Consider the following 23,828-nt stretch of genomic DNA (forward strand, 5'->3'; position numbering starts at 1 on the left):
CTAACAATACACATTCCCACCACACACAGGGACTAGTTTCTCAACTAACTAACTAACAATACACATTCCCACCACACACAGAAACTGCTTTCATCTGGTTACCATTCTGGTGTTTAACAATACTTTCATCTCCCACCATTCACACAGGGACTAGTTTCATCTGGTTACCATTCTAACTGGTGTTCAACTAACCATTCACATTCCCACCACCATTCTGGTGTTTGGGACTAGTTACCATTCTGGTGTTTGGTGGGGACTGCTTTCATCTGGTTACCATTCTGGTGTTTGGTCGGGACTGCTTTCATCTGGTTACCATTCTGGTGTTTGGTTAGTTACCATTCTGGTGTTTGGTTGGTTACCATTCTGGTGTTTGGTGGGGACTGCTTTCATCTGGTTACCATTCTGGTGTTTGGTGGGGACTGCTTTCATCTGGTTACCATTCCCAGTTACCACTGGGACTAGTTTACCATTCTGGTGTTTGGTTGGTTAACTCTGGTTTTCTGTTACCATTCTGGTGTTACCATTCTAAGTTACCATTCTGGTGTTTGGTCGGGACTGCTTTCATCTGGTTACCATTCCCACCTTTCATCAGGGTTAGTTTCTCAACTAACTGGTTACCATAACAATACACATTCCATTCTGGTGTTTGGTGTTTGGTTAGTTACCATTCTGGTGTTTGGTTGGTTACCATTCTGGTGTTTGGTGGGGACTGCTTTCATCTGATTACCATTCTGGTGTTTGGTGGGGACTGCTTTCATCTGATTACCATTCTGGTGTTTGGTTGGGACTGCTTTCATCTGGTTACCATTCTGGTGTTTGGTTAGTTACCATTCTGGTGTTTGGTTAGTTACCATTCATTCTGGTGTTTGGTTGGTTACCATTCTGGTGTTTGGTTAGTTACCATTCAGGGTTACCATTCTGGTGTTTGGTGGGGACTTTCTGGTTACCAACTAACTAACTGGTTACATTCATTACCATTCCACAAGTTACCATTCTGGTGTTTGGTTGGTTACCATTCTGGTGTTTGGTTAGTTACCATTCTGGTGTTTGGTTGGTTACCATTCTGGTGTTTAGTTACCATTCTGGTGTTTGGTTGGTTACCATTCTGGTGTTTGGTTGGTACCCACACACAGGGACTTCTTTCATCTGGTTACCATTCTGGTGTTTGGTTGGTTACCATTCTGGTGTTTGGTTGGTTACCATTCTGGTGTTTGGTTGGTTACCATTCTGGTGTTTCATCTGGTTACCATTCTGGTGTTACCATTCTGGTGTTTGGTTGGTTACCATTCTGGTGTTTGGTTGGTTACCATTCTGGTGTTTGGTTAGTTACCATTCTGGTGTTTGGTTGGTTACCATTCTGGTGTTTGGTTGGTTACCATTCTGGTGTTTGGTTGGTTACCATTCTGGTGTTTGGTTGGTTACCATTCTGGTGTTTGGTTGGTTACCATTCTGGTGTTTGGTTGGTTACCATTCTGGTGTTTGGTTGGTTACCATTCTGGTGTTTGGTTAGTTACCATTCTGGTGTTTGGTTAGTTACCATTCTGGTGTTTGGTTGCGGTACAAGAAAATTGTATTTATTTCTTCTGCTTGTCATGAGAAACATTTGGACGATGGCTGAAGGAACATTTTGACTTCGTCATTATTCAACATACAAGGAACCTTGTAGAAAGAGGAGGAAGAGAAGCGCTACTAAGGTACACAATAGTACATTTTGGCAGATGGAAGGTGCTCTTTGGTAAAAGGGGTAAATTGGTCATCAAAAAGAAAGGTGGACCAAGGCCTTCTTCATATAATTGATGAAAAATGCCTTTATTGGTATGACATGTTCAATAGAAACAAGGTTTTAAAATCTGATGCGTTTCAGCTGCATGGCCTTCGTCAGGGAGTACCAAGAAATAATACAATGTCCTCTTTGAACAGATTTTCCAATTAGCCCTAATTGGAAGAGGGAGTGGTTACACAATTGATTGGACACACCTAGTAAGCAATACTATACACATTCAAAAGTTAAATACTGTAGCTATGTTATCATAATAATACAACTCCAAGCTAGAAGCATCAGAACACTTAGAAAGGTAGTTCTAACCTTAAATATGACTGGGAGAAGTGTCAAGAATAAGAAAGCCATATATTCCATGGTACACTAGAACACAGCAAAACGTGAACTACAACGTCTAAACATAGCTGAGGGCAATTGAGCAAAATACAAGGAACCTCCTTCCATGCCCCTTGATTTGTCACAATGTTGCTAGACTGTTCCTAGAATGTTTTCAAAAGGAACGTTCTCAGGAATTAGAAACACTGGAACATAGGCTGTTCCCTGGCCTGACAGAAATGTTTTGGGAGCCAAACATTGTCACCAGGGTGACGGTTAAGGCCTAATGTTGAGGCTATAGATCTGTGGCGAAGGCAAGACAATAGACCAGGACCCGACACAATAAACCTGTTGACTAGATTTCCAGGTAAGTTCAAAACAGCTCCATGCATGCAGAATGCAGATTTGAATATGCATAAATATCCATAATATCAGTCAACAGTGTGATTATGGCTCCTAGTGTTGTGAACAGGTCCTGCACCAATGACTGTGGATGTGTTTGGAACCTGACCTTAAGCCCCGAGGCAAAGAAGAACAGCAGAACAGCTTGCAGAAGTAGACTGGTGTCGTCTAGCAGTCAGAATCACTCAACTTGGTTTAACCATGCAGGAGGTCATAGGAACAGCATAGTTATAGTGAGAGATCACTCCATAATTAACTTTTAGTCACCTCATGTCTGGTAAACAGAGATACAAAACAAACTGACTCGTACACCTGTGTGGCTCGAGAAGGCTTAGAGGTTTGTGTCTGTGTGTGTCTGTCTGTCTGTGTCTGTCTGTCTGTCTGTCTGTCTGTCTGTCTGTCTGTGGTTAGGGGAACGATCTCTTTCTAATGTGTGAGAAGTAGTTGCACACTCCTCTCTCCCCTGTGTTGGTATGACTTATGCACTGACACCCTATTGGTTAAAACTGACAGCCTAGGGCCTCCTGAGTGGGGCAGTGCTCTCTCCCCTGTGTTACACTGACAGCCTAGGGCCTCCTGAGTGGGGCAGTGCTCTCTCCCCTGTGTTACACTGACAGCCTAGGGCCTCCTGAGTGGGGCAGTGCTCTCTCCCCTGTGTTACACTGACAGCCTAGGGCCTCCTGAGTGGGGCATGGGGCAGTGCTCTCTCCCCAGTGCTGTGTTACACTGACAGCCTAGGGCCTCCTGAGTGGGGCAGTGCTCTCTCCCCTGTGTTACACTGACAGCCTAGGGCCTCCTGAGTGGGGCAGTGCTCTCTCCCCTGTGTTACACTGACAGCCTAGGGCCTCCTGAGTGGGGCAGTGCTCTCTCCCCTGTGTTACACTGACAGCCTAGGGCCTCCTGAGTGGGGCAGTGCTCTCTCCCCTGTGTTACACTGACAGCCTAGGGCCTCCTGAGTGGGGCAGTGCTCTCTCCCGCTGTGCCACTAGAGATTCTGGGTAAGAGTCCAGGCTCTGTCACAGCCGGCCGCGACCGGGATACCCATGGGGTGGCGCACAATTGGCCCAGCGTCACCCTATTGCTTAACACTGACACCCTATTCATACTCATTCTGTCAGTGCTGATGTCAGGGAGCTGCTATAACAATATTTAAAGGGATAGTGTGATACTTTAGGAATTACTTACCCAGAGTCAGAGAACTTTGTGATTTGATGTCCCTGCATACAGTTTGAAGGAAGTTTAATTTAGTTTTGCGAGCCATTGTTAACTAGCGTTAGCGCTGCTAACTGCTACTACTTGCAGTTTTATTATATGCATAGTCACTTCACCCCTACCTACATGTACAAATTACCTCAACTAACCTGTGCCCCCGCACACTGACTTGGTAGCCCTGTATATAGCCTCATTATTGTTATTTTATTGTGTTACTTTTTGTTATTTTTTACTTTAGTTTATTAGGTAAATATTTTCTTAACTCTTTCTTGAACTGTTGGTTAATAAGGGCTTGTAAGTCAGCATTTCACGGTACTTGTTGTATTTGGTGCATGTGACATAAAGTTTGATTTGATTTGCAAAGACTGTAAGTCTACAGGTGCAGCGAGCATGTTAAATACTGCATTAACCCTGTCTTCCTTCCTCAGGTGCAGCTAGCATGTTAAATACTGCATTAACCCTGTCTTCCTTCCTCAGGTGCAGCTAGCATGTTAAATACTGCATTAACCCTGTCTTCCTTCCTCAGGTGCAGCTAGCATGTTAAATACTGCATTAACCCTGTCTTCCTTCCTCAGGTGCAGCTAGCATGTTAAATACTGCATTAACCCTGTCTTCCTTCCTCAGGTGCAGCTAGCATGTTAAATACTGCATTAACCCTGTCTTCCTTCCTCAGGTGCAGCTAGCATGTTAAATACTGCATTAACCCTGTCTTCCTTCCTCAGGTGCAGCTAGCATGTTAAATACTGCAAACCCTGTCTTCCTTCCTCAGGTGCAGCTAGCATGTTAAATACTGCATTAACCCTGTCTTCCTTCCTCAGGTGCAGCTAGCATGTTAAATACTGCATTAACCCTGTCTTCCTTCCTCAGGTGCAGCTAGCATGTTAAATACTGCATTAACCCTGTCTTCCTTCCTCAGGTGCAGCTAGCATGTTAAATACTGCATTAACCCTGTCTTCCTTCCTCAGGTGCAGCTAGCATGTTAAATACTGCATTAACCCTGTCTTCCTTCCTCAGGTGCAGCTAGCATGTTAAATACTGCATTAACCCTGTCTTCCTTCCTCAGGTGCAGCTAGCATGTTAAATACTGCATTAACCCTGTCTTCCTTCCTCAGGTGCAGCTAGCATGTTAAATACTGCATTAACCCTGTCTTCCTTCCTCAGGTGCAGCTAGCATGTTAAATACTGTATTACCCCTGTCTTCCTTCCTCAGGTGCAGCTAGCATGTTAAATACTGTATTAACCCTGTCTTCCTTCCTCAGGTGCAGCTAGCATGTTAAATACTGCATTAACCCTGTCTTCCTTCCTCGGGTGCAGCTAGCATGTTAAATACTGCATTAACCCTGTCTTCCTTCCTCGGGTGCAGCTAGCATGTTAAATACTGCATTAACCCTGTCTTCCTTCCTCAGGTGCAGCTAGCATGTTAAATACTGCATTAACCCTGTCTTCCTTCCTCAGGTGCAGCTAGCATGTTAAATACTGCATTAACCCTGTCTTCCTTCCTCAGGTGCAGCTAGCATGTTAAATACTGCATTAACCCTGTCTTCCTTCCTCAGGTGCAGCTAGCATGTTAAATACTGCATTAACCCTGTCTTCCTTCCTCAGGTGCAGCTAGCATGTTAAATACTGTATTACCCTGTCTTCCTTCCTCAGGTGCAGCTAGCATGTTAAATACTGTATTACCCCTGTCTTCCCCAGGTGCAGCTAGCATGTTAAATACTGTATTACCCTGTCTTCCTTCCTCAGGTGCAGCTAGCATGTTAAATACTGCATTACCCCTGCCTTCCCCTGTCTTCCTGCATTTCCTCAGGTGCAGCTAGCATGTTAAATACTGCATTAACCCTGTCTTCCTTCCTCAGGTGCAGCTAGCATGTTAAATACTGCATTAACCCTGTCTTCCTTCCTCAGGTGCAGCTAGCATGTTAAATACTGCATTAACCCTGTCTTCCTTCCTCAGGTGCAGCTAGCATGTTAAATACTGCATTAACCCTGTCTTCCTTCCTCGGGTGCAGCTAGCATGTTAAATACTGCATTAACGCTGTCTTCCTTCCTCGGGTGCAGCTAGCATGTTAAATACTGCATTAACCCTGTCTTCCTTCCTCGGGTGCAGCTAGCATGTTAAATACTGCATTAACCCTGTCTTCCTTCCTCAGGTGCAGCTAGCATGTTAAATACTGCATTAACCCTGTCTTCCTTCCTCAGGTGCAGCTAGCATGTTAAATACTGCATTAACCCTGTCTTCCTTCCTCAGGTGCAGCTAGCATGTTAAATACTGCATTAACCCTGTCTTCCTTCCTCGGGTGCAGCTAGCATGTTAAATACTGCATTAACCCTGTCTTCCTTCCTCAGGTGCAGCTAGCATGTTAAATATTGCATTAACCCTGTCTTCCTTTCTCAGGTGCAGCAAGCATGTTAAATACTGCATTAACCCTGTCTTCCTTCCTCAGGTGCAGCTAGCATGTCAAATACTGTATTACCCCTGTCTTCCTTCCTCGGGTGCAGCTAGCATGTTAAATACTGCATTAACGCTGTCTTCCTTCCTCATGTGCAGCTAGCATGTTAAATACTGTATTAACCCTGTCTTCCTTCCTCAGGTGCAGCTAGCATGTTAAATACTGCATTAACCCTGTCTTCCTTCCTCAGGTGCAGCTAGCATGTTAAATACTGCATTAACCCTGTCTTCCTTCCTCGGGTGCAGCTAGCATGTTAAATACTGCATTAACCCTGTCTTCCTTCCTCGGGTGCAGCTAGCATGTTAAATACTGCATTAACCCTGTCTTCCTTCCTCGGGTGCAGCTAGCATGTTAAATACTGCATTAACCCTGTCTTCCTTTCTCAGGTGCAGCTAGCATGTTAAATACTGCATTAACCCTGTCTTCCTTCCTCGGGTGCAGCTAGCATGTTAAATACTGCATTAACCCTGTCTTCCTTCCTCGGGTGCAGCTAGCATGTTAAATACTGCATTAACCCTGTCTTCCTTCCTCAGGTGCAGCTAGCATGTTAAATACTGCATTAACCCTGTCTTCCTTCCTCAGGTGCAGCTAGCATGTTAAATACTGCATTAACCCTGTCTTCCTTCCTCGGGTGCAGCTAGCATGTTAAATACTGCATTAACCCTGTCTTCCTTCCTCAGGTGCAGCTAGCATGTTAAATACTGCATTAACCCTGTCTTCCTTCCTCGGGTGCAGCTAGCATGTTAAATACTGCATTAACCCTGTCTTCCTTCCTCGGGTGCAGCTAGCATGTTAAATACTGCATTAACCCTGTCTTCCTTCCTCGGGTGCAGCTAGCATGTTAAATACTGCATTAACCCTGTCTTCCTTCCTCAGGTGCAGCTAGCATGTTAAATACTGCATTAACCCTGTCTTCCTTCCTCGGGTGCAGCTAGCATGTTAAATACTGCATTAACCCTGTCTTCCTTCCTCAGGTGCAGCTAGCATGTTAAATACTGCATTAACCCTGTCTTCCTTCCTCAGGTGCAGCTAGCATGTTAAATACTGCATTAACCCTGTCTTCCTTCCTTGGGTGCAGCTAGCATGTTAAATACTGCATTAACCCTGTCTTCCTTCCTCAGGTGCAGCTAGCATGTTAAATACTGCATTAACCCTGTCTTCCTTCCTCGGGTGCAGCTAGCATGTTAAATACTGCATTAACCCTGTCTTCCTTCCTCGGGTGCAGCTAGCATGTTAAATACTGCATTAACCCTGTCTTCCTTCCTCGTGTGCAGCTAGCATGTTAAATAATGTATTAACCCTGTCTTCCTTCCTTGGGTGCAGCTAGCATGTTAAATACTGCATTAACCCTGTCTTCCTTCCTCGGGTGCAGCTAGCATGTTAAATACTGCATTAACCCTGTCTTCCTTCCTCGGGTGCAGCTAGCATGTTAAATACTGCATTAACCCTGTCTTCCTTCCTCGTGTGCAGCTAGCATGTTAAATAATGTATTAACCCTGTCTTCCTTCCTGCAGCTAGCATGTTAAATACTGTATTAACCCTGTCTTCCTTCCTCAGGTGCAGCTAGCATGTTAAATACTGCATTAACGCTGTCTTCCTTCCTCAGGTGCAGCTAGCATGTTAAATACTGCATTAACCCTGTCTTCCTTCCTCAGGTGCAGCTAGCATGTTAAATACTGCATTAACCCTGTCTTCCTTCCTCAGGTGCAGCTAGCATGTTAAATACTGCATTAACCCTGTCTTCCTTCCTCAGGTGCAGCTAGCATGTTAAATACTGCATTAACCCTGTCTTCCTCAGGTGCAGCTAGCATGTTAAATACTGTATTAACCCTGTCTTCCTTCCTTGGGTGCAGCTAGCATGTTAAATACTGCATTAACCCTGTCTTCCTTCCTCGGGTGCAGCTAGCATGTCAAATACTGTATTACCCCTGCCTTCCTCAGGTGCAGCTAGCATGTTAAATACTGCATTAACCCTGTCTTCCTTCCTCGGGTGCAGCTAGCATGTTAAATATTGTATTAACCCTGTCTTCCTTCCTCAGGTGCAGCTAGTATGTCAAATACTGTATTACCCCTGCCTTCCTCAGGTGCAGCTAGCATGTTAAATACTGTATTAACCCTGTCTTCCTTCCTCAGGTGCAGCTAGCATGTTAAATACTGCATTACCCCTGTCTTCCTTCCTCAGGTGCAGCTAGCATGTTAAATACTGCATTAACGCTGTCTTCCTTCCTCGTGTGCAGCTAGCATGTTAAATACTGCATTAACCCTGTCTTCCTTCCTCAGGTGCAGCTAGCATGTTAAATACTGCATTAACGCTGTCTTCCTTCCTCAGGTGCAGCTAGCATGTTAAATACTGCATTACCCCTGTCTTCCTTCCTCAGGTGCAGCTAGCATGTTAAATACTGCATTAACCCTGTCTTCCTTCCTCGTGTGCAGCTAGCATGTTAAATACTGCATTAACCCTGTCTTCCTTCCTCGGGTGCAGCTAGCATGTTAAATACTGCATTAACCCTGTCTTCCTTCCTCAGGTGCAGCTAGCATGTTAAATACTGTATTAACCCTGTCTTCCTTCCTCGGGTGCAGCTAGCATGTTAAATACTGCATTAACCCTGTCTTCCTTCCTCAGGTGCAGCTAGCATGTTAAATACTGCATTAACCCTGTCTTCCTTCCTCAGGTGCAGCTAGCATGTTAAATACTGCATTAACCCTGTCTTCCTTCCTCGGGTGCAGCTAGCATGTTAAATACTGCATTAACCCTGTCTTCCTTCCTCAGGTGCAGCTAGCATGTTAAATACTGCATTAACGCTGTCTTCCTTCCTCAGGTGCAGCTAGCATGTTAAATACTGCATTAATCCTGTCTTCCTTCCTCGGGTGCAGCTAGCATGTTAAATACTGCATTAACCCTGTCTTCCTTCCTCAGGTGCAGCTAGCATGTTAAATAATGTATTAACCCTGTCTTCCTTCCTTGGGTGCAGCTAGCATGTTAAATACTGTATTAACCCTGTCTTCCTTCCTCAGGTGCAGCTAGCATGTTAAATACTGCATTAACGCTGTCTTCCTTCCTCAGGTGCAGCTAGCATGTTAAATACTGCATTAACCCTGTCTTCCTTCCTCAGGTGCAGCTAGCATGTTAAATACTGCATTAACCCTGTCTTCCTTCCTCAGGTGCAGCTAGCATGTTAAATACTGCATTAACCCTGTCTTCCTTCCTCAGGTGCAGCTAGCATGTTAAATACTGCATTAACCCTGTCTTCCTCAGGTGCAGCTAGCATGTTAAATACTGTATTAACCCTGTCTTCCTTCCTTGGGTGCAGCTAGCATGTTAAATACTGCATTAACCCTGTCTTCCTTCCTCGGGTGCAGCTAGCATGTCAAATACTGTATTACCCCTGCCTTCCTCAGGTGCAGCTAGCATGTTAAATACTGCATTAACCCTGTCTTCCTTCCTCGGGTGCAGCTAGCATGTTAAATATTGTATTAACCCTGTCTTCCTTCCTCAGGTGCAGCTAGTATGTCAAATACTGTATTACCCCTGCCTTCCTCAGGTGCAGCTAGCATGTTAAATACTGTATTAACCCTGTCTTCCTTCCTCAGGTGCAGCTAGCATGTTAAATACTGCATTACCCCTGTCTTCCTTCCTCAGGTGCAGCTAGCATGTTAAATACTGCATTAACGCTGTCTTCCTTCCTCGTGTGCAGCTAGCATGTTAAATACTGCATTAACCCTGTCTTCCTTCCTCAGGTGCAGCTAGCATGTTAAATACTGCATTAACGCTGTCTTCCTTCCTCAGGTGCAGCTAGCATGTTAAATACTGCATTACCCCTGTCTTCCTTCCTCAGGTGCAGCTAGCATGTTAAATACTGCATTAACCCTGTCTTCCTTCCTCGTGTGCAGCTAGCATGTTAAATACTGCATTAACCCTGTCTTCCTTCCTCGGGTGCAGCTAGCATGTTAAATACTGCATTAACCCTGTCTTCCTTCCTCAGGTGCAGCTAGCATGTTAAATACTGTATTAACCCTGTCTTCCTTCCTCGGGTGCAGCTAGCATGTTAAATACTGCATTAACCCTGTCTTCCTTCCTCAGGTGCAGCTAGCATGTTAAATACTGCATTAACCCTGTCTTCCTTCCTCAGGTGCAGCTAGCATGTTAAATACTGCATTAACCCTGTCTTCCTTCCTCGGGTGCAGCTAGCATGTTAAATACTGCATTAACCCTGTCTTCCTTCCTCAGGTGCAGCTAGCATGTTAAATACTGCATTAACGCTGTCTTCCTTCCTCAGGTGCAGCTAGCATGTTAAATACTGCATTAACCCTGTCTTCCTTCCTCGGGTGCAGCTAGCATGTTAAATACTGCATTAACCCTGTCTTCCTTCCTCAGGTGCAGCTAGCATGTTAAATACTGCATTAACCCTGTCTTCCTTCCTCAGGTGCAGCTAGCATGTTAAATACTGCATTAACCCTGTCTTCCTCAGGTGCAGCTAGCATGTTAAATACTGTATTAACCCTGTCTTCCTTCCTTGGGTGCAGCTAGCATGTTAAATACTGCATTAACCCTGTCTTCCTTCCTCGGGTGCAGCTAGCATGTCAAATACTGTATTACCCCTGCCTTCCTCAGGTGCAGCTAGCATGTTAAATACTGCATTAACCCTGTCTTCCTTCCTCAGGTGCAGCTAGCATGTTAAATACTGCATTAACCCTGTCTTCCTTCCTCAGGTGCAGCTAGCATGTCAAATACTGTATTACCCCTGCCTTCCTCAGGTGCAGCTAGCATGTTAAATACTGTATTACCCCTGTCTTCCTTCCTCGGGTGCAGCTAGCATGTCAAATACTGTATTACCCCTGCCTTCCTCAGGTGCAGCTAGCATGTTAAATACTGCATTAACCCTGTCTTCCTTCCTCGGGTGCAGCTAGCATGTTAAATACTGCATTAACCCTGTCTTCCTTCCTCAGGTGCAGCTAGCATGTTAAATACTGCATTAACGCTGTCTTCCTTCCTCAGGTGCAGCTAGCATGTTAAATACTGCATTAACCCTGTCTTCCTTCCTCAGGTGCAGCTAGCATGTTAAATACTGCATTAACCCTGTCTTCCTTCCTCAGGTGCAGCTAGCATGTTAAATACTGCATTAACCCTGTCTTCCTTCCTCGGGTGCAGCTAGCATGTTAAATACTGCATTAACCCTGTCTTCCTTCCTCAGGTGCAGCTAGCATGTTAAATACTGTATTAACCCTGTCTTCCTTCCTCGGGTGCAGCTAGCATGTTAAATACTGCATTAACCCTGTCTTCCTTCCTCAGGTGCAGCTAGCATGTTAAATACTGCATTAACCCTGTCTTCCTTCCTCAGGTGCAGCTAGCATGTTAAATACTGCATTAACCCTGTCTTCCTTCCTCGGGTGCAGCTAGCATGTTAAATACTGCATTAACCCTGTCTTCCTTCCTCAGGTGCAGCTAGCATGTTAAATACTGCATTAACCCTGTCTTCCTTCCTCAGGTGCAGCTAGCATGTTAAATACTGCATTAACCCTGTCTTCCTTCCTCGGGTGCAGCTAGCATGTTAAATACTGCATTAACCCTGTCTTCCTTCCTCAGGTGCAGCTAGCATGTTAAATACTGCATTAACCCTGTCTTCCTTCCTCAGGTGCAGCTAGCATGTTAAATACTGCATTAACCCTGTCTTCCTTCCTCGGGTGCAGCTAGCATGTTAAATACTGCATTAACCCTGTCTTCCTTCCTCAGGTGCAGCTAGCATGTTAAATACTGCATTAACCCTGTCTTCCTTCCTCAGGTGCAGCTAGCATGTTAAATACTGCATTAACCCTGTCTTCCTTCCTCGGGTGCAGCTAGCATGTTAAATACTGCATTAACCCTGTCTTCCTTCCTCGGGTGCAGCTAGCATGTTAAATACTGCATTAACCCTGTCTTCCTTCCTCAGGTGCAGCTAGCATGTTAAATACTGCATTAACCCTGTCTTCCTTCCTCAGGTGCAGCTAGCATGTTAAATACTGCATTAACCCTGTCTTCCTTCCTCAGGTGCAGCTAGCATGTTAAATACTGCATTAACCCTGTCTTCCTTCCTCGGGTGCAGCTAGCATGTTAAATACTGCATTAACCCTGTCTTCCTTCCTCAGGTGCAGCTAGCATGTTAAATACTGCATTAACCCTGTCTTCCTTCCTCAGGTGCAGCTAGCATGTTAAATACTACATTAACCCTGTCTTCCTTCCTCAGGTATGTTTCTTTGTGGCTCTCTACTACAATGTCATCATCGCATGGAGTCTCTTCTACATGGGCAACTCCTTCCAGTATCCTCTACCCTGGGAGCAGTGTCCCATCAACATGACCACCAATAACACTGGTATTCACTAGCTGTGTGTGTGTGTGTGTGTGTGTGTGTGTGTGTGTGTGTGTGTGTGTGTGTGTGTGTGTGTGTGTGTGTGTGTGTGTGTGTGTGTGTGTGTGTGTGTGTGTGTGTGTGTGTGTGTGTGTGTGTGTGTGTGTAGTATAGTATTTTGTCCCCACAAGGTTAGTTGTACAAGAGTGTGTGTGGTGTGTGTGCGGTTCATATCATGCTTCTCCTTATTTGTGTTTAGATGTGTAGTGGACACATTGTATTCTATAAGAGCAGGGTTTGTGTATGTAAACTCTAAATCTCTCCCCCTCTCTATCTCTCACTTCCTCTCCCTCTCTCTCACTCACTCTCTCTCACTCCCCCTCTCTATCTCTCACTTCCTCTCTCTCCTTCTCTCTCTGTCTGTCAGTAAAGGAATGCTTAGGTAGCTCCCCAACCTCATACTTCTGGTTCCGGAAGGCTCTAGACATCACAGACTCCATCGATGAGTCTGGTGAGTTTAACCCCATCATGACGGGCTGTCTGCTGGCTGCCTGGGCCATCGTCTGTCTAGCCATGATCAAAGGCATCAAGTCCTCTGCCAAGGTAAGGGCGCTCTCAGTTCATCTTTTTCACAACATATAGCATGTTACAAACAGTATAACGGGTCACCACCTGCCTTGACCCTCAGAAGTGTCGCCCCCGGCAACCACTAACCATGATTATGGTAGGTTAGTAGTTAACACGCTAGCTGTGAAGGAAAGTGACTGAATTCTGTTTTTGGCATATGTTACTTTTAAATTGTTTAATGTTAATGTCCTCCTTCGTTGACCTTGTCTTGTTAAATGTTTTTTATTTCATGTATAGTTTTTAAAAGAGAATGTAGAATGTCTTTTGATAAATATTGATTTAATCCAATATCTTATGGTACTTAGTCTGTGTCCATGAAGCCAGCCCTATATCTACCTATAGGTAAAGTTAAAGATACATTCTGAAATTGGAAAAACAACAAAACGGCAACCCCACCACCTGTCCTGGTATACAGCTGAGGAATGGGGCTGGAGAAATACAACCTCTCCCAAATCCATAGACATATTTATTTATCTCCATTAAAAGAACTGATGGTTCCTAATTGTAATTCTCTTCTCCATAGGTGATGTATTTCTCCTCAGTCTTCCCCTATGCTGTGCTGTTCATCTTCCTCGTCAGAGGCTTGATGCTGGATGGGGCCATGGAGGGAATCGCCTACATGTTCTACCCTAAAGTAAGTACAATAATAACAATAATAATAATATATTTCATTGATTTTGCGCATTTAATTACAAGTAGAGTCTCAAAGATGTACAAAGATGCTTAAAAACAAGAATAAAAAAAAACAAGAATTTCTATTCACTTCCTGAATTGACAGAATATAAATAGAATAGAATTTAGTCTTGTGCTGTCACTCACTCTCTCTCTCTTTTGTCTCTCTCTCTCTCTCTTTTGTCTCTCTCTCTCGCTTTTGTCTCTCTGTCTCTCTGTCTCAGATAGAAATTTGGGCTGAGGTGCAGGTGTGGCGGCAGGCAGCCACACAGGTGTTCTTTGCCCTGGGCCTGGGCTACGGCTCTGTGATTGCCTACTCTTCCTACAACCCCATCCACAACAACTGTCACCGTGACGCGCTCATGGTCTCTTGCATCAACTTCATGACCTCAGTGCTCGCATCACTGGTGGTGTTCGTAGTGCTGGGCTTCAGGGCCAAGAACATTGTCCTGAACTGCATCACCCAGTAAGTATGGAGTCAATGGGGGGGATTGTGGGTGTGTGTTTGTGTTTGTGTTTGTGTGAGTGAGTGAGTGAGTGAGTGAGTGAGTGAGTGAGTGAGTGAGTGAGTGAGTGAGTGAGTGAGTGAGTGAGTGAGTGAGTGAGTGAGTGAGTGAGTGAAAGAGAAATGTCATTTTGTTACTTCGGATGAACTATCCCTTTATAAAGCATGTCAATATTATGGAAACATATCCAAGACATGTCTATATGTACACTCTTAGAAAGAAAGGTGCTATCTAGAACCTTAAAGGGTTCTTCAACTGTCCACATAGGAGAACCATTTGAATAACTATTTTTGGTTCTGGTTGCAGTTTCTACATGGAACCAAAATGGTTCTCCTATGGGTCCATCTGACTAACCTTTTCGGGACCTTTTTTTCTAAGAGTGTAAGCATACCTTCAAATAAAGTATTAGTGATGTACCTGAAGGGAATTTCGATATTGAGAGCTTGGAATTATCATGTTCTATCTGCAATTTTGCCCAAAGTGAGTTCTGGACATTTTCTTGTTCTGTTCAATGTTCTCTACCTATATAGTACTCTAAATACCCCCCAATTCATGTTGTTAAGTGAATAAGGATATGAGATAGAAATTGCTCACACCATTAAAAACAATAAGGGTTGGTAACTTTAAAGCCAATTATCTCAGAATCAACTTCTTACAGAAGGAACCTTATAATTCTAAGCTCGGACTACGTCACCTCCCACCCTTCAGGAATCTGGGCCTGTTAAACCACATGGCCACACATGGAAGCAACCATCACTGGTGGCCATGGTTCAACATGTCTGATCCTGCCTCCGTCACCATACCTGACTACAGAGAATGGTACCATCACTACGGCTCCCAGGTGGGGACAAACATCACTGACTGTGACCTGGATGAGGAGATGAGCAAGGTGAGGATTAGATTAGGTTCTCTCCCCCCTCGTTCTCTCCCTACCTCCCGTGTTCTCTCCCTACCTCCCGTGTTCTCTCCCCCTCGTTCTCTCCCCCTCGTTCTCTCCCTACCTCCCGTGTTCTCTCCCTACCTCCCGTGTTCTCTCCCCCTCGTTCTCTCCCCCCTCGTTTTCTCCCTACCTCCCATGTTCTCTCCCTACCTCCCGTGTTCTCTCCCTACCCCTCCCTCCCGTGTTCTCTCCCTCCTCGTTCTCTCCCTACCTCCCGTGTTCTCTCCCTACCTCCCGTGTTCTCTCCCTACCTCCCGTGTTCTCTCCCTACCTCCCGTGTTCTCTCCCTACCTCCCGTGTTCTCTCCCTCCCTCCCGTGTTCTCTCCCTCCTCGTTCTCTCCCTACCTCCCGTGTTCTTCCCCCCCCCTGTTCTCTCCCTCCCTCATTCCCCCCGTTCTCTCCCTCCCTCCCGTGTTCTCTCCCCCCTCCCTTCCTCTTTCCCTCATTCTCTCCCTTTCTCTATTCCATTTTTAACCCCCCCTCTCTAACCCATTTCTAACCCCTCTCTAACTCATTTCTAACCCCTCTCTAACCCATATCTAACCCATATCCCACCCCTCTCTAACCCATCGCTAACCCATATCTAACCCCTCTCTAACCCATGTCTAACAAATTCTCTAACCCATATGTCGCTCAAAACCTCTTAATATGTTATTGAGAAAGGCAGGTTGCAAATATCAACATACTCCACATAGAATACAGTTTCCAAATATCATCATATTCCACATAGAATACTGTTTCCAAATATCATCATATTCCACATAGAATACAGGTTACAAATATCATCATATTCCACATAGAATACAGGTTACAAATATCATCATATTCCACATAGAATACAGGTTACAAATATCAACATACTCCACATAGAATACAGGTTACAAATATCAACATACTCCACATAGAATACAGGTTACAAATATCAACATATTCCACATAGAATACAGGTTACAAATATCATCATATTCCACATAGAATACAGATTACAGACATCAACATATTCCACATAGAATACAAGTTACAAATATCAACATACTCCACATAGAATACAGGTTACAAATATCATCATATTCCACATAGAATACAGATTACAAACATCAACATATTCCACATAGAATACAAGTTACAAATATCAACATACTCCACATAAATGAAAGTGTTTGTCCCCCTTCTCTCTAACCCCCAGGGTGTGGAAGGGACGGGCCTGGCGTTTATTGCCTTCACAGAGGCCATGGCCCAGTTCCCTGCCAGCCCCTTCTGGTCCACGCTCTTCTTCCTCATGCTGCTCAACCTGGGCATGAGCACCATGTTCGGCACCATGCAGGGGATCCTCACCCCCCTCATGGACAACTTCAGCCTGCTGGGACGCCACCGGACCATGCTCACAGGTAATACAGACATGTTCACACACACCAATGACCCAATACACAAATGCAGCCAGGTACACACACGTGCGCACACACACTCAACTAAATGTTTCAAAGACAGACAAAGAGCACAACTACAAACTAAAACACCAAAAATATAACAAGTTTTAGTTTGTAGTTGTGCTCTTTGTCTGTCTTTGAAACATTTAGTCTGTGTGTCACTAAATAGCTGTGTTCTTTGTCGTTATGGTTCAGTAGCTCACTAAATAGCTGTGTTCTTTGTCGTTATGGTTCAGTAGGTCACTAAATAGCTGTGTTCTTTGTCGTTATGGTTCAGTAGCTCACTAAATAGCTGTGTTCTTTGTCATTATGATTCAGTAGGTCACAAAATAGCTGTGTTCTTTGTCGTTATGGTTCAGTAGCTCACTAAATAGCTGTGTTCTTTGTCGTTATGGTTCAGTAGCTCACTAAATAGCTGTGTTCTTTGTCGTTATGGTTCAGTGTGCAGCTGTGTTCTTGGGCTTTGTGATCGGACTTAGCTTGTTTACCCAGCGCTCGGGGAACTACTTTGTGACAATGTTCGATGACTACTCTGCTACCCTACCCCTGATCATCGTGGTGGTCTTTGAGACATTCGCTGTGGCCTGGGTGTACGGAGCTGACCGGTAAGATGTCCAAACAGGTTTACCAATACCAATGTAATAGTATAATACCAATGTAATAGTATAATACCAGTGTAATAGTATAATACCAGTGTAATAGTATAATAACAGTGTAATAGTATAATACCAGTGTAATAGTATAATACCAGTGTAATAGTATAATACCAGTGTAATAGTATAATACCAGTGTAATAGTATAATACCAGTGTAATAGTATAATACCAGTGATGTACAGTACTCCTTTCTTTGGATAACTTATTCATGTTTTCTTTTCTACGTCACATTGCGATGTCCTTCCGTAATACGGTATGATCCTGCCTACTTTCTGGATCATGTCCCATAGGGTTTTTGAATTGGGCTTCAAGAATATAAAATCAAATTCATCAAAACGCAGCCATTTAAGATATACACTGAGTGTACAAAACAATACCTGCTCTATACATGACAGACTGACCAGGTGAGTCCAGGTGAAAGCTATAATCCCTTATTGATGTCACTTGATAAATCCACTTCAATCAGTATAGATGAAGAGGAGGAGACAAGTTAAAGAAGGATATTTAAGCCTTGAGACAATTGAGACCTGAATTGTGAATGTGTTCCATTCAGAGGTTGAATGGACAAGACAACATATTTACTGTAAATGCCTTTGAGTGTGTCAAGAACCGGTTTGAGTGTGTCAAGAACTGAAACCCTGCTGGGGTTTTCACGCTCAACAGTTTCCCAGATGTATAAAGAATGGTCTACCACCCAAAGGACATCCAGCCAATTTGACACAACTGTAGGAAGCATTGGAGTCAACATTGGCCAGCATTCCTATGGAACGCTTTCGACACCTTGTAGAGTCCCAATGGAATGAGGCTGTTCTGAGGGAAAAGGGGGACAACTCAATAGGAAAGTGTTCCTAATGTTTTGCATACTTTGATTTTACTAGGCAAGTCAGTTAAGAACAAATTCTTATTTTCAATGACAGCCTAGGAACAGTGGGTTAACTGCCTGTTCAGGGGCAGAATGACAGATTTGTACCTTGTCAGCTCAGGGATTCAAACTTGCAACCTTTTGGTTACTAGTCCAACGCTCTAACCACTAGGCTACCCTGCCACCCCAAATGTCAAAGATATTTCTATTCATGCTTTAATTTACTTCTAACTCTTGCCTTTCATGAAGCTTTTCGACTGTGTTTTCTTTTTTTGTAATTGAAAACCTTCATGGGTGGCACTGGGTAGAAGTAAATTAACCCACGATACAAATATTATATTATATACATTTTAACTGACCGCGTTTTGATAAATTTGAAAATCTAATCTTGAAGGCCATTCAAAAACGATGTGGGACATGATCCAGAGAGTATGCGGGACTTTCATACCGTATGGTGGAAATGATTTCTGTGTATGTATGGTGTTATAGTGTAGGAACAGATTGTTACATAGTACTTACAACTCTGACACCTAGTGGTAGTTTGTGCAATTACACATTGAATTGTCATGTTTTTCAATGCTATTATGGTATAAAGTTTAACACACTATGGTATAACGACTTTGTTGTTGAAAGCGGGACTGTCTTAACTTTACTTCCAGTCTACCTTTCCAACCCCATATCAACTCCATTTCCCTGGGTCCTAGGCAGGGTAGCCTAGTGGTTAGAGCGTTGGACTAGTAACTGAAAGGTTGCAAGTTGCAAATCCCCGAGCTGACAAGGTACAAATCTGTCGTTCTGCCCCTAAACAGGCAGTTAACCCACTGTTCCTAGGCTGTCATTGAAAATAAGAGTTTGTTCTTAACTGACTTGCCTAGTAAAATAAAAATGGAACTTGTGTAGATCTGAGAGGATTGGATAGGTGTAAGCAATATGGTGGTAGCTTTCCATGTGAAGCGTTCTAAAATAAACAAATTCATTGGACCTGCACCGTTGCTGATTCTACAGGATTAGCATTGTAAATGTGACCAGTGGTCAGGACATTAAGTAATAAAGTGGTGGTAGTGGCTGTCATTTTAAACACATTTAAATGAATAGGATGAGAGAAAAACAGTTACGTACTTGCTGAGTAGTTAGCTGAAACTTTCTGCAATGCTAACATCCACTTCCAGTCATTTTCGCTCGCATTGCTAGTCCCATTGTTTAGATGTTTTCCGCATTTATGCAAGGATTTATGGGATATTAGAATCCTCTTGTCCTTAACCTGTAGATTTACAACATTTTGTATTTGTTTTTCTATTGAACCTTTGTTCTAACAGGGAAGACATATTGAGACCTACATCTCTTTTACAAATGTGCCCAACATACTACAACATCGTAAAATATATATATATATATATATATATATATATATATATATATATACACAGTACCAGTCAAAGTTTGGACATACCTACTCATTCAAGAGGTTTTCTTTATTTTACTATTTTCTGCTGCTTTTCCTTCATCAAATCAAATCAAAATCAAATCCAATTTTATTTGTCACATACACATGGTTAGCAGATGTTAATGCGAGTGTAGCGAAATGCTTGTGCTTCTAGTTCCGACAATGCAGTAATAACCAACAAGTAATCTAACTTACAATTCCAAAACTACTGTCTTATACACACAAGTGTAAGGGGATAAAGAATATGTACATAAAGATATATGAATGAGTGATGGTACAGAGCAGCATAGGCAAGATACAGTAGATGGTATCGAGTACAGTATATACATATGAGATGAGTATGTAAAGAAAGTGGCATAGATAAAGTAGCTAGTGATACATGTATTACATAAAGATGCAGTACATGATATAGAGTACAGTATATATGTATACATATGAGATGAATAATGCAGGGTATGTAAACATTATATTAGGTAGCATTGTTTAAAGTGGCTAGTGATATATTTTACATAATTTCCCATCAATTCCCATTATTAAAGTGGCTGGAGTTGAGTCAGTGTGTTGGCAGCAGCCACTCAATGTTAATGTCATATGGGGGAGCACATTCGATCTAATGAGTGGACATGTAGTTCATCTGAAACATTCCTACGAGATTTTGTTAACAACATGTATTTCGTTTTGCCCATATTAAGCACAAGTTTTAAATCAGCAAGGTATTCCTGAATAGCTATAAAATCTTACTGTAGTTTTAACACAGCCAGCTTAACGGTTGAGGCATTAGCATACATAATTAAAAAGAAGAAAACATTTTTAACCTTTATTTAACTAGGCAAGTCAGTTAAGAACAAATTCTTATCATCTGCATATAGATGAAGTTTACATGTTTTTTTTACAGATTGACCAATAGTGTTTATATAAATAGTGACAAGAATATGTCCCAAAATCAACCCCTGTGGTACACCTTTATGTACTTCAAGACATTCAGACTTAACCCCATCAATTATGATGACCTGAGTTCTGTCACTAAGATAATCATGTTACCATGAACGGGCATCAGAGCTCAGCCCTAATCAAGGACAACTTACATAGTGGTCAGATTTAGCCTTTCTGATTTGTCTTAGACAATGATTCCTCAGTTACTTAAAAACTTACCATTCCAGGCCTAATCATGTGTTCCTGGCCTTGACCCAAACATCAACTGTTTTATGAATGACTTCTGCTTTTCGATTGACTTTTAACCCTTCATTTTCTGAAAGGAACATGATTATCTGCAATAGTATTGAAGCCATCTGCAATATGTCTCAAAGCTAAATCAGGTTCAGAGATATCTGAAATACAATCAAGCCTCTGATAGGCTGGGTGGAATTGTTGCCATATTGTGGACAGCTATCTAATCCTCTAACATCTCCACAAGAGTCTAGCGGGCTCGAGGCTATATGGGGTTGGTTTGAGATTCAGCATCTGTGATGAGGACACATCTAGCATCTCCTCTCCTTCCTAGCTTCTTGGATGACATTGAGATTATGCTGAAATGGCGCCCCCCGGTGCTGTATAAGTACCTGTGGAAGTACGTGTGTCTGTTTGCTATGGTGGGCCTGCTGGCGGCAAGTCTACTGCGAATGGTCTTCAAACGACCGACCTACACAGCCTGGAACCACACCACGGTGAGATACCCCTACAATGGCCCTGGTCCCTGTTCCTGGCTGGCTAGATGGAGGGCTTCCTTTCCTTCCTTCCTTTTGACCTTCCTAACTTCCTCCCTAACTTCCTTGAAGTACATTTTTCTCTCAATTGCTTGATTACTCATGTTCTTTTTTCACTCTCTTCTTATACCTCCATCCCTCCCTCTTTCTTTCTTTTCTCTTTTTTTCTCTCTGTCTTTCACTTTCATCCCCCTATACAAGGTGCTATCTAGAACCTAAAAGGGTTATTTGACTGTCCCCTTGGAGAACCCTTTGAAAACCCCTTTTGGTTCCAGGTAGAACCCTTTTGGTTCCAGGTAGAACCCTTTTGAGTGCAGCACACTGTAGGAGCTCAGATGCAATAATGTAATAACCTAAAAACCAACGTTTGGACAGACAAGCTGTCTTCATCGGGGTGTGATGACAAACACTGCAGGGTGACTAGTTTATATAGTGTCAAAGGTCACACACAGGTGTCTGTAATCATAGCCGGGTGTGGCCTGATATCAATGGTTAATTCTCAGATATAAAAATAACATACCAAAAACATGAATGGATAGCTTACGATCATAGATGCAATCTGGCTACATAAGCCTACAAACATTTACAACAGCAAAATCACAAGAATCACAAGAATGGCTTCAGATCAACGTCTACATTGAGACCGAAGGGAGCAAGGGTCTTTAAATTAAAGCCTCTCGTTTTAACAATAAATTGTCGGGGTCACCCCCTCTCCTAGGGAGGGTGACATGTTCGATGCCGATATAACGTAGGGACGAAATCGAGTGGTTTGCTTCCAAAAAGTGTGCTGTAACTGGGTAAGTCGAGTTTTTGCACCTAATGGCGCTACGATGCTCTGAGATTCATACTTTTAATATGCGTTTTGTTTTACCCACATAATTTTTACCACAAGGACAAGTTAAAAGACAAATTACTGCCTTAGTGGAGCATGTGATAACACCTTTGATTGGGATCTGTTTCCTTGTTTGGGGGTGTTTGAAGGATCTACATTTATAAGTGCCATTACATTGAGCACAGCCATTACACTTGTAGTTTCCATCCAGTAGGGGCTAAAATAGATGTTCTGCAGGGATATCTTGGGGTGGTAAATCAGAGTTTACCAGTTGATCTCTGAGGTTTCTGCCCCGCGAGAATACGATCAAGGGAAGGTCCGAAAACACATTACCGATACTATCATCGGATCTTAGAATGTGCCAATGTTTGTGAACGATTCCGTTCAGAGCACTTTGAATAGCGGGTAGTTAGAACGCAAGAATGCTTCTTTTTGCGAGACTGTCCTTGAAAAAGATCATGTCACCCTGCAGTGTTTATTATTATACCCTAATGAAGACAGCTTGTCTGGCAAAACCTTGGTTATTAGGTTATTCATTATTATAAATTGTTCAAGTGTTCTACTCCGCTGGCCAGCACCTCGCCAAAATAGGTGTGCGTTTCTTTTGCCTCTAGAAGAACCCTTTTGAGTTCCATGTAGACCCTTAACACAGAGGGTTCTACATGAAACCAAAAAGGGTTCTACCTTAAACCAGAAAGGGTTCTCCTATGGGGACACCCGAAGAACCCTTTGGAACCCTTAGAATGTATGTCTTCCTCTCCAGGCATCGGAGACAACTCTGGAGTACCCAGGCTGGGCCCTGTCCATGTTGGCCATGCTGATCCTGGCTGCCACCTTGCCTGTCCCTGTTGGCTACTTCCACTCCTGGCTGAAGAACCGTGGCATGGGCCCCGAGGGGGAGCTCGCGGGCCAGGAGATAGACCGAGAGAGGTACACCAAGTGCAACTCCAGCGACGCCCTGGACTCCAACTCCCAGCATACCCCTTCGGTGGAGGATGATGGTCGACCCAGGGCTAGCTTCCTACCACTGGGCCTCGACCACTACAGACTCCTCCCACAACAGGAAGACGTGGAGGAGGAGGAAGAGGATACGATGTGAGAGAGGGGTTTGAGAATCAAGGTACGAAGAGAGGAGAGTGGCAGTCGGAAAGAGAGCCCCACTTTAGAGAGAGCGTCTCTTGACTGAAATAGTGGAAAGGACTCCACTTATGTTCCCAGACGTTTAATTGATAAGGAATCTTAATAATGTATTACAATGTATATGACCGTTCATCCATATTACCAAAGAAACCTAACATTAGCACAATGTAATAACCTGTATCCTTAGTGCCAACGCACACCTATCATAAGTGACCTATCATAAGTGACCTATCATAATTGACCTATCTTAAGTCAAGTATCAAGTATCATAAGTGACATAAGTGACCTATCATAAGTGACCTATCATAAGTGACCTATCATAAGTCTATCATAAGTATCATAATTGACCTATCATAATTGACCTATCATAATTGACCTATCATAATTGACCTATCATAAGTCAGTGATCAGTGAATCATGACCTATCATAATTGATCCTATCATAAGTGACCTATCATAAGTCACCTATCATAAGTCACCTATCATAAGTCACCTATCATAAGTCACATCATAATTGACCTATCATAAGTGACCTA

The 23,828-nt window shown here is 43.3% G+C and overlaps 2 protein-coding genes across 2 annotated transcripts in view; both read left to right on the plus strand.

The window, feature by feature from the left end:
- LOC135530564 (sodium-dependent neutral amino acid transporter B(0)AT2-like) overlaps window positions 1-23,828 on the plus strand; it is a 50,759-nt gene that overhangs the window by 14,551 nt on the left and 12,380 nt on the right. Inside the window, exons 4-9 of the mRNA XM_064958861.1 lie at window positions 12,381-12,507; window positions 12,911-13,086; window positions 13,634-13,744; window positions 14,007-14,248; window positions 14,997-15,177; window positions 16,416-16,617. Of these exons, the coding sequence (XP_064814933.1) occupies window positions 12,381-12,507; window positions 12,911-13,086; window positions 13,634-13,744; window positions 14,007-14,248; window positions 14,997-15,177; window positions 16,416-16,617 (1,039 nt within the window). The remainder of the gene's footprint in view (window positions 1-12,380; window positions 12,508-12,910; window positions 13,087-13,633; window positions 13,745-14,006; window positions 14,249-14,996; window positions 15,178-16,415; window positions 16,618-23,828) is intronic.
- On the plus strand, window positions 17,089-23,512 carry LOC135530562 (sodium-dependent neutral amino acid transporter B(0)AT2-like). The gene is made up of 3 exons (XM_064958859.1): window positions 17,089-17,261; window positions 21,119-21,281; window positions 22,916-23,512. The coding sequence occupies exons 1-3, from the start codon at window positions 17,089-17,091 to the stop codon at window positions 23,249-23,251; spliced, it is 672 nt and encodes a 223-aa protein (XP_064814931.1). The 3' UTR covers window positions 23,252-23,512.

This window comes from Oncorhynchus masou, unplaced genomic scaffold (assembly GCF_036934945.1).
Source record: "Oncorhynchus masou masou isolate Uvic2021 unplaced genomic scaffold, UVic_Omas_1.1 unplaced_scaffold_1381, whole genome shotgun sequence".
In the NCBI taxonomy this organism is placed as follows: domain Eukaryota; kingdom Metazoa; phylum Chordata; class Actinopteri; order Salmoniformes; family Salmonidae; genus Oncorhynchus; species Oncorhynchus masou.